Source organism: Hyla sarda, chromosome 1 (assembly GCF_029499605.1).
Source record: "Hyla sarda isolate aHylSar1 chromosome 1, aHylSar1.hap1, whole genome shotgun sequence".
Classification (NCBI taxonomy): domain Eukaryota; kingdom Metazoa; phylum Chordata; class Amphibia; order Anura; family Hylidae; genus Hyla; species Hyla sarda.
In genome coordinates this window covers 404384100-404396009 of record NC_079189.1, presented here as the reverse complement: position 1 = coordinate 404396009, position 11910 = coordinate 404384100, and the positions used below count along the sequence as shown (strand labels likewise).

Genomic DNA, 11910 nt, shown 5'->3' with positions numbered 1-11910 from the left:
CCATTACTGGTGGGTCCCTGGCTGCTATCTGCAAAGTACCACCTCACCAGGATGTACATTTACGTTCTGCGGCGTCGTTTAGGGGTTAACAAATGTTTTTTTTGTTATTTGTAATATTATTAAGATTAAATATTCATGAAAAGGGATTTTCAACATAACTTAGAGGACTGTTTTTTGTTTACATAGTCTTACTCCTTGGGTATAGGGGCCAAGACAGTAACAGTAACACTGTAAGTTATATGAAGGTGAGCTGAGCTGCACCCTCTTTTTCATTTTTTCATTTTTTTTTGATAAATCTCCCCGATTGTGACTATTGATATCAGAACAAGTATGAGGACGAGCCTCAGCCATCCCATAGAGTCCCCTCTATTGTACCATCTTGGCTGCCACATATTTTTAATGTACATGTATATCAGATGTTGGAGAGGGATTAAATGCTTTATTACAATATTAACCAGACTAGTATATTAAGGCCCACTGTAACTTATGAGATACAGTATACAAAGCCATAAGATGATGCTCATAGTCATCCCAGTTTACACTGGGTTGCTTCTCATTTCATATTCAGGGATACAGAGGATTTTTCTGTCAGATTCATTTTGGATTTGATTGTGAAATACTTCACTGGATGCTTTATTATTAGAGCATTGATTCTAGGGAAGAAATTATAAAACAATATACCATGTCACTATAACACTAGTTGTTGTGGGAGCAACACTAATGGAAGGTTTCCACACACATTTGTGTTTTTTTTTGTTTTTATTTATTTATTTACAAACGCCACTGCAGTTTCTGAGCCAAAGTGAGAAATGTATCCAGCGGGAAGGAGAAGTTATTTCTTTATATTATCCATTTCTACTGAATCCACTTCTTTGGCTCAAAACTACAGTGGCAGTTTTCTAAGAAAAAGCCAGAACAAAACTGTGTTAATACTAGACCTACAGTAGTTATAAAGAACGGTAATAAAGCACACTGCAAAGACACCTTATGTCAACATGCAATATCCCTATCGCTTTGTAATGCATTAGATCAAACTGGAAAATTACTATCAAAGTATATATCTCACCATTGCAGACATGGCAGAGCCACCTATTGTATAGTTCATCTTACATATATTTATACTGATAGCCACGCTTTATAAAAAATAAAAAAAAGGGGGGGTGGGGTTATCATGATAAGATCGTAGATTTTTTTTTTAGTACTTTCAAGTATAATTCAACGTAGTTATAGACAGTAAATCATTTGTACATTTACTATGTTTTTGCAAATTTAGAATCCTAAACACATTGGCCAAGATTTGTCAAACTGTGAGAGAGAAAAAGTGGAGTGATTTTCCCACAACAACCAATCACAGCTCAGCTAACGAGCTCTGGTAAAGTGAAACCTGAGCTGTGATTGGTTCTTGGGGAAAAATCACTCCATTTTTCCTCTCACACAGTTTGATAAATCTGGATCTATTAGGTTATTACAGACATTATCAGGAAAATTATTGTCCATTCATATTCTAAAGAGAAGTTTATAGACGGCCTCCTTCACTTCCTTGTTTCTTAGGCAATAGATGATCGGATTGAGGAAAGGTGTCACCACCGTGTATACAACAGAGACCAGTTTGTTGGAGTTAACAGATTGAGCCCTGCTTGGCCTAGCGTACATGAAAAGAGTGGTGGAAAAGAAGATGACAACAACAACCAAATGAGAAGCACAAGTGGAAAAAGCTTTCTTACGCCCATTAGAATGTGGGATTTGAATAATTGTTGCCAATATACACATATAGGAAAAGCAAGTAAGCAGGAGTGGCACTAGGAGGATAAGCAGGGCAAGGATAAAGTCTACGACTTCAGTTTGCTGCCTGTCTGTGCAGACAAGATTGAGTACTGGAGACACATCACAGTAAAAGTGGTTGACCACGTTTGACTGACAAAAAGTAAGCTGGGAAATGAAGTAAATCTTAAGAATACTTATCACAAAGCCAGTGATCCAGGTGCCGCTTGCCAGGGCAAAGCAAAAATGCCAGTTCATTATAGTGACGTAATGCAAAGGGTTGCAGATAGCTACATATCGATCAAATGCCATAACTGTTAAGGCCACGCATTCAGTAGAGCCCAAGAAGAGGAAAAAGAAGAGTTGTGTCATGCAGGCATTAAATGTAATCTGTTTACTCTTTGTAAGAAATATGGATAACAACTTGGGAACCGTGACCGTTACATACCATGTCTCCAAGAATGACAAGTTTCCAAGAAAGAAATACATGGGTTTATGGAGATTTCGACTGTTCCAGATGATGACGATGACAAGAACATTTTCAACTGTGGTCAAGATGTACATGAAGAGAAAAATAAAGAAGAGCAGAATCTGAACAGGATTAGATGAAGGGAATCCTATAATAATAAAATTACTGAGGGGTTTTGTCAGATTTCCTTTACCTTCCATAGCCAAAAACTTCTCCTGGAAGAATACACAATCATGTGTTTTCTTACTACAAAGCATTTTATAGAAATAGCATAATGCATGTACAGTAAATATGCTTAGCACAATAGACAGAAAAAAACAAGCAAAATGAAAGCAAGTATACCTACTTGTGCCCCTTTTATAGTACACCATTTAAAGGGATCCTGCCACACCCCCTTCCATAGAAATGAATGGGCGTGGCATGACATCACGTCTACGGCTGTGGAAACCCAGTATTCTAAACATACTGTTTAGAATGTCGGGTGTGGCAAGGGTGCTGCACAGAGAATGCGGGGGGTCCCAGCAGTGGGACACCCACCATCACCGATAGGAGGATGAGATGTCTGTGGGTGGATTAACCCTCTAAATGGACAAATTCCCTTTATTTGATAGCCAACATGATTCCTAACTTATGTGTAAATCACTGTATTAACCAAAAATGACTCCTTACCTCAGAAAGACGCTCTGAAGTTTTATCTACAAGATGTCTGTTGGTTGTCAGGGAAAATCTGCCTCTAATAACAGATAGAAGAGGACAAAATACTAGAAGTGGGGGTGGGATAAGTATTACTGTACTGTACTGTGTAAATTATTAGCTCAGCACAGGATCACCTTGTTCAGTTCAGTGCAGCTTCTCCAGCACTTTTATCGCTGATATGGCATAGCAGAGAGGAGTATGTGTTGTTCTGTGTGATTGGCCAGAAAAGGAAAAGGTAATAAGGCTTTTGACACTGTCCCACACAGAAGAATTATCAATAAACTAGCCATTGAGCTTGGACTCCCATATTGTTGAGTGGATTAGGCAGTGGCTGAGTGACAGACAACAGAGTGTTGTAGTCAATCGAGTATATTCAGAGCAAGGTTTTGTCACCAGTGGGGTACCTCAGGGATCTCTACTGGGACCAATTTTGTTTAATATCTTCATTAGTGATATTGCAAAAGGTCTCGGTATGGTATGTCTTTTTGCTGATGACACAAAGATATGTAACAGGGTTGATATTCCCGGAGGGATACGCCAAATGGAAAAGGATTTAGACAAACAAGAAGAATGGTCAGAACTCTGGCAACTGAAATTTAATGTGGATAAGTGCAAGATAATGCACCTGGGGTGTAAAAACCCTCGGGCAGAATATAGAATATTTGACACAGTCCTGACCTCAGTATCTGAGGAAAGGTATTTAGGAGTAATTATTTCAGAAGACTTAAAGGTAGGAAGACAATGTAATAGAGCAGCAGGAAACGCTAGCAGAATGCTTGAATGTGTAGAGAGAGATATAAGCAGTAGAAAGAGAGAAGTGCTCATGCCACTGTACAGAACACTGGTGAGACCTCACTTGAAGTATTGTGCGCAGTACTAGAGGCCGTATCTCCAAAAGGATATAGATTCTCTAGAGAGAGTTCAGAGAAGAGCTACTAAACTAGTACATGGATTGCAAGATAAAACTTACCAGGAAAGGTTAAAGGACCTTAACATGTATAGCTTGGAAGAAAGAAGAGACAGAGGGGATATTCTAGAGACTTTTAAATACATAAAGGGAATCAACACGGTAAAGGAGGAGAGCATATTTAAAAGAAGAAAAACTACCACAAGAGGACATAGTTTTAAATTAGAGGGGCAAAGGTTTCTGCTGTAATATCAGGAAGTATTACTTTACTGAGAGTGGATGCATGGAATAGCCTAAAGGTTCTTCTCTGCCGACACATTCTACGTTTCTATGAAGTCCGTGTATGTAATGTCCCCCTCAAGAACCCCCCCCCCCTTTACCAAAAGCAATAATCCAAAAAGGTTTCAGGTCCATTTTAAATGTATCTTTTTTTTCCAGTCAGTTTTGCATTAAAAACACCAGTTTTTCTTAAGCGTTAGTCATTTAAATTAACTTAACAGACATGATCTCAGGGGAAGCATGTAGCAGCATGCTTTACTTCCCAGCTTGGTGCACAGTCCGAGCAATTTAAGAAGAGATGTAATGAAGTCTGTCTCCTGTAATCAGTCGGAGCATGCACCAAGCCAGGGAGGGATGTGTGCTGCCATGGGCTTCACCCAGCTAAAACAACTTTCCAATTTGGTTTCTGCAATGAGACTATGACTGATCTTGACTTTTGACATGTCTATGTGCCATGTCAATAGTTAAAGGGATTCTCCAGCAAAAGAAAGCATATCCACTATCCACAGCAAAGGGAATAAGTGTCTGATGGTTGGGGAGGGCCCGACCGCTGGGACCCCCGTGATCTCCAAAATTGGACCCTGGCTCTATGAGAGGAGATGACACCTTCTCCATTCATTTCCAGATGAAGTTGTATAGTTCTTTTCTATCTGACCACAGTGCTCTCTGCTGACACCTCTGTCCATGTCAGGAACTGTCCAGAGCAGGAGAGGTTTGCTATGGGGATTTGTTCCTGCTCTGGAAAGTTCCTGACATGGACAGAGATGTCAGCAGAGAGCACTGTGGTCAGACAGAAAAGAACTATACAACTTCCTGTGGAACATACAGCAGCTAATAAGTTCTGGAAGGATTAACATTTTTAAATAGAAGTAATTTACAAATCTGTATAACTTTACGGAGCCAGTTGATTAAAAAAAATCTGTTTTCCAGTGGAGTACCCCTTTAATCTAATAAAGTCATGCTTGATTTTAAAATATTTTTAAACAACAGGTATAATTTAAGGGTAGTGTAACAGGCATATCCAACAAGGGTTTGATGTTACTAAATGTTCAAACATTGCAGCAGTGATACTTTACATATTGTATGTATGCTCTTATAGGTCTACCATACATATATATATAGCAGGTAAAATAAGTATTAAACACGTCACCATTTTTCTCAATAAATACACTGCTCAAAAAAATAAATGGAACACTAAGATAACACATCCTAGATCTGAATGAATGAACTAATCGTATTAAATACTTTCGTCTTTACATAGTTGAATGTGCTGACAACCAAATCACACAAAAGTTATCAATGGAAATCAAATTTATCAACCCATGGAGGTCTGAATATGGAGTAGCACTCAAAATCAAAGTGGAAACCACACTACAGACTGATCCAACTTTGATGTAATGTCCTTAAAACAAGTCAAAATGAGGCTCAGTAGTGTGTGTAGCCTCCACGTGCCCGTATGACTTCCCTACAACACCTGGGCATGCTCCTGATGAGGTCCTCCCAGACCTGGACTAAAGCATCTGCCAAATCTTGGACAGTCTGTGGTGCAACGTGGCATTGGTGGATGGAGCATGACATGATGTCCCAGATGTGCTCAATTGGATTCAGGTCTTGGGAATGGGCGGGCCAGTCCATAGCATCAATGCCTTCCTCTTGCAGGAACTGCTGACACTCCAGCCACCTGAGGTCTAGCATTGTCTTGCATTAGGAGTAACCCATGGCCAACTGCACCACCATATGGTATCACAAGGGGTCTGAGGATCTCATCTCAGTACCTAATGGAAGTCAGTTTACCTCTGGCAAGCACATGGAGGGCTGTGCGGCCAGCAAAAGAAATGCCACCCCATACCATTACTGACCGACCACCAAACTGGTCATGTTGGAGGATGTTGCATGCAGCAGAACGTTCTCCACAGCGTCTCCAGACTCTGTCACGTCTGTCACGGGTGCTCAGTGGGTACCTGCTTTCATCTGTGAAGAGCACAGGGCGCCAGTGGCGAATTTGCCAATCTTGGTGTTCTCTGGCAAATGCCAAACGTCCTGTAAGCACAACCCCCACCTGTGGACGTCAGGCCCTCATACCACCCTCATGGAGTATGTTTCTGACCGTTTGAGTGGACAAATGCACATTTGTGGCCTGCTGGAGGTCATTTTTCAGGACTGCTGCTGAGGTGTTGCTCTCCTATGTAAATGAAGAGTGGTGAAGTTGCCCATAGCAACCAATCAGATTGCGTATTTTATTTTTCACAGGCCTCTTTAAAAATGAAAGAAGCAAGCTGATTGGTTGCTATGGGCAACTGCACCACTCCTCCTTTACTCAGGTTTTAATAAATCTCCCCCATTGCTAAAATGCCCGCCCTCATTTCATCGTCATCATCCTGGTAGATGACAGCAGATTTTTGTCAAGAATGTTTCGGTAAATATGCACATTCCTCCTTCCTGGACTTGTTCAAGGAATGGCTAAACCACAGATACTGTAGGTTATGTTTGGCAGATCTGTCCTTATCAGCAGAATGGTGCATTTCCACATTTCTATTTGGATGTTCTCCGCTACTTAAATGAAACTCTACCGAAACGTTGAATCAGCCATTTCAGAAACAATGATTCACTAATGTTGTGCATGTCTTCATGATCGCCAGATTTGAACCACCTGAAACAAGGCATCTGAAAGATTGAAGTATATACCGGAGGAAATTCGGGCACACATCTGGACAGAACTGGACTACTGCCTAGACAACTAGTGTGTCACCAATGGAAATCACTTTGAACATTTGTAATGCTTAGATAAAACTTTATGTTAGTAAATCTGAGTTACACTATAAATCCTTTTACTGTATAGACACATCAGTAAGCCATGACATTAAAACCACTGACAGGTAAAGTGAATAACGCTGATTATCTCCCTTTTAAACAAAACATAAACTTGGCACTGTTACTTATGGTGTAATGGAATACTTATATACTTAAATTCACACTCCACTTTGTGCAGTCAGATTATCATAATCATTACTTACTAACAGTATTAGGTGTATGTAAGGGACAATTTTTTCAGCATAGGAATAACAGCAGAACACTCACCACACATAGAATTGCAGGAAGACTTCTTTTATTTCATATTAGAAGACTTAATGCAGTATGGGGAAGCGGACAGGTGCATGGAAAAGGGGATGTTCTCGGGTGACAGTCTGTTTCATGCAGTCTCACTACCTGTCAATGGGTGAAATATATTAGACAGGTATGAAACAGGCAGTCTTGGTATTGATTTGTTGGAAGTAAAAAATGGACAAGCGTAAGAATTTAACCAACGTTGACGCTAAATTGTGATGGTTAGATTGGAATGGTTATCACAGAATTCCTGAAAATAAAAAAATTATAAAAATTAATAAAAATGGTCTGGATACTGAACTGGACCACAGCACTTCCAAAATTTCAGGTATTAAAAGTTGTCCTTACTATGCACTTGTTAGTTCCTGCAAAAAGTGGCAACAGCGTTATGGACACCCAAAGCCTATTGACATTCATGGGGAGAGAAGGCAAGCCATGTGATCCAATCCCTCTGAAAAGCTACTGTAACACAAGTTACTAAAAAAGTAAATGCTGGCTGTGATAGGAAGGACACACATAGCATGCATCTCTTCTAACTGTGTATGGGGCTAATGTGCTGCAGTCATCACAAAGTACAATCCATTCCATCAAATCCCTGCCATGACAGTTCTTCTAATCGAGCCTAAAGAGCCACCTACTGCAAAGATTACTGGTACCTTCATCTCACCATCTAAAACTACTGCTCCCACATTAAAACAAAGAGACAAGGCAACCCCAGTTTGCTTCTTGTGGTGGTGGAACATTAAAAAAGTTTTGAACAGATCCAAAACCTGACATGTAATCAGAACGTTTCGACCTTTCAGCTGCTGCTCCTCTTAATCTGGCTACTTTCATTACAATAAAGTAAGCCTAACCTGTTGATCTTGGCAGAATTGGCTAACAATCACATGTGATAGGTGGCCTCCCCACTGTCCCTCAATAGTGAAGGAGAGAACAAGTTACCAAGCTGGACTTTGTTCTAAATTCCATGATAATAGTTACTTTACATTTATTATTAGCCACACATCACCACAGTGTTCCCTCAGTGTTAAGTAATCTGAATTCACATATGTCATATTTGTCCAGAAATTTCTGCAACAAATCTGTTACATGTAAATTAACCCTAAAAGCAAGCACAGATACCCCTAAAGAATTTCTTCCTTGCATATGTCCTTCACAGACAACCATAGCATGTGTTAACAAAATATGATCTTCTTGTTTAAATCAAGTTTTTTTTTAAACAATTGTTTAGGAATTTTTGATGATGTTTTTAATATTCCATGTCTTCATCTATATAAAAAAATTACTCTGAAATCTTTCACTTTTCACATCTTTATCCTAACAGTAAGCAGACACTTCCAGTTGTGTATAGATCACTTGTTCGGCAATAGAAATGATGAAAACATTGTGGAAATAAAAACGTCACCTCTGTAAAAATCTTAAATATAGTTTCAGACATTCAGAAAGTGTTTTGGATTTTATAAATGATTGATGCCAATGTTGTTTCCTACCAGAGTCCAGGAAATTTCCTCTATGGCATGACAAACAGCTTATGAAACCCACACTGAGATATCTGACGTATAGCTCTGATTATACTATGGGGTGTGTAGTCATATATAAAGGCTAACACTCTAAGGAAGGTTATAGATAGAAATGTCTTTAAGTCATCTAACAAATGTAAATCTTCATTACCCAGTTGATTAAATCTCTGTAGGGTTAACAGAAATAACAGCTTGAGGATAACTTCTATCCTCATTTACATCTACATTTCATATTAAATAAAGTTTTTAATTAAAAGTTTGTAACTTTAACAAAAATAAATAATGAATATATACAGTATTATATGTCAGTGTGGTCATAGGGCTGTTGTAAGCAAATGTATTACAAAAGGGTTGCTGAGATAAGTTATAGGGGTACAAAAAGTATTTGTAATTATATATATAATATATATATATATGCCTAGACTGCCTTCATGAAGAAAATAAACCTTTACTTACCTCCCGCGATACCCTGGTACCTCCCAGTATCACTGTCACGGCCTCCAGTGTGATCCTCCTACTGGTTCTGGGGCCTTGAAGGTCACAGTGAAGTTCAGCAAATTGCTGGCCACAACAGTGTGCCACCTCTGCCAGTGATTGCTGAGCAGCAGTGTGACATATTGAGCACAGGCCCCATGAAGAAGACCAGTACCAAGGCTTAATGCGTCACATTGCCACTCAGCCAATCAGTGGCTGCGACCAGCCATGCGCAGAGATTAGGCCATTTGCTGAGAGGCCCTCACTTTGTGAGGCTATGAAAAAGCTAGTTAAAGTGAAAGGATTGTCGTTTATGTGTTACACCTGCATCTAATAAAGAAAGCTGGACAAGCTTCAGCACTTCTCATTTCTACTGATTGCTATCAATCTATGTAAGTGTTCTTCAAAATCTTTTTCCTCCTATGTGTTCCTCCAAATAAATTTAATTAATTCATGTAAATAAATATCAAATCTGTTTCTCTTTAACTTATAAAATGTATCTTTAATCTGGTTATATCCAAATTTTTATCCCATTCCCAAGCCATATTGATTTGCCAACATATCCCAACCATCAATCACTAAATTAGGTGCTCTACCCTATTTCTTCCTACCCGCTTCAATTCTTAAAATTCCACAAATGTCATAATTGCTGGCAAATATACATTGTTCCATACAGGAGTTCATTTAAAATTACCTGATATCCATCCTGTTTTACACATTTTTAATGAGTATTAAACCAGAAGATGTTTTTAGACAAGGAAATGGAGGGAACATAGTAAAATAGCTGGCAACATGAACAGGAAACTAGAAACATGACAAAAGAGCAGGGTAAAGCAGAGCAAAAAATGCAAAAAGCAAAGGTGTTCCTCTTGTTGTTATTGTTTCTTCCCCATATGTTCATGGAAGAAGTTGTGGACAAGGACATAACTTCAAGGGAAGCAGTTGCACTGAGACCTTAGGGCCTGAAAGTCAGCATCGTAAATGGTAGATTGGGCCTTGTTATATTTCATATTGGTACTGTCACATCCAAGGTAGAGAGCGGTGTAGACTTGCATCTTGCCCAAATCAATGTTCCTAAAAGCTTGGATGATCCGCTCTAAACAGTGGTGGTCAGAGACGTCAAGAATAGTAATTTGTCCAGTCAGCAACACGTGGGCAGATATGGTACAAAAAAACAGCAAACAAGGATTAACCCAAAGTCAAGTCAGAAATCTACAGGGCAGCATAGTAAAAGATTACAAACCAAGGCAAAGTCAAGACAGGCAATGGGTTAAACCTAGAAAGCAGCATAGTACAAAATCAGCAGCCAAAGAGTAGTCAAGTCACAACCAGAGGTCATATACACAGGTCAGTTAACAGAATACACAGAAAAATGAACACTAGTGAAGGGAAAAACCTTTTTCATGGGCAAAGGTTTGCAATCAGAGCAGGTTAACACCCCCCCCCCCCCCCCCCTCTACAAGGTGTGAGAACCAGTAACAAGCTGATTGGTCAAGTGCTCTCACTTCCTGATAGGTCGGCCAGTATATCACTCACTGACAAACAGGGCTGCTGTCAAGATAAGAAGGATGAAGAGGAAAAGAGGATGGATACCAAACTCTGGAGATGTGCAAACTACATGTGTAACAGGCACTCAGGAGCTTCATATTATGTCTTTTATGCAGGGCTTAGCTTTCTCTTTTTTTTTACTCCACCTGCTCCTACAACTCAACATAATCTGGTTGATATTGTCCTCTCTCCTCTGTAATGGCCCTTCATATGGGCAATCTTCTAGGGTGAAAAATGAAACAAAGAAATACGAATGAAATACTGATGACATAGACAATATTGAACAAGCAGCAATATTGAACAATATTTGAAACAAAATCCCTAAACTTCAATGGACATACTCCATCTTCAAAACTGTGTTCTGGATTTTTACAATTCATATATTTTATATGCCCATTTGAATAGCCCTATAATACAAATATAGCTTTGTACTGTGGACTGAATGACAAATAATAAAATAGAACTAAATGTCTTAAGCAAAGTAAACAGGCAGGATTATGAAGCTGCAGTATATAAATTTGCAAAATAATAAAGTCACTTTCACACTTCACACTTCAAGTGTGACATTTAAAAAAAATGGTGGAATATCGCTTTAATGCCACTATATATGGAAAATAAGATGGTTACAACGGATGAGAGTTACTACTGTAAATACGCACGCTTCTGGTGCAACTTGCAACAAAAAAAAAACATGGACATGCCTTTCACATTTATTTTGCATTTTATATACTTTTTTGATAGTCTGTTTCACATCTAACAAGGGAGAAGTTTTTTTGTAACTGATCGGTATCCGCATTTAGATTGTTTTGTGAAATTTGTACCGTCATTGCTGAAGAAAATTGATGTATCACTGTCGGATTCATTGACAAAAATATTGAGCGGTAATGGTTATTAGTAAGTTCTTTTGATCCTTTTGCACAATATTTACATATTACATTTTTTGTATTTTTCATTGCACATTATTTGGACGGTTTGTATTACACTGATACAAAGAAATACTAGGAAGGTGAAATAGTAATGGACAATTTTATGCCATATTTTACGTTTGAAGTGTTCCTACTTATGGCCCATTAACTTTTAGGGGAATAATACAGTACTTTGTCTTCGGTAAATCGTTTTTTTTTTTAGTCCTTCACAATGTTTGTCCGCAG

At 38.8% G+C, this 11910-nt stretch overlaps 1 protein-coding gene across 1 annotated transcript; it reads right to left on the bottom strand.

The window, feature by feature from the left end:
• Positions 1-1497: 1497 nt before the first annotated feature.
• On the bottom strand, positions 1498-2430 carry LOC130368579 (olfactory receptor 6B1-like). Its single transcript, XM_056572471.1, has one exon. It carries the CDS (start codon positions 2428-2430, stop codon positions 1498-1500), a length of 933 nt encoding a protein of 310 aa, XP_056428446.1.
• Positions 2431-11910: the final 9480 nt, after the last annotated feature.

What these genes read in the sequence shown, in the direction of transcription:
- LOC130368579 (XM_056572471.1), bottom strand. Translation starts at nt 2,430, where the DNA reads ATGGAAGGTAAAGGAAATCTGACAAAACCCCTCAGTAATTTTATTATT.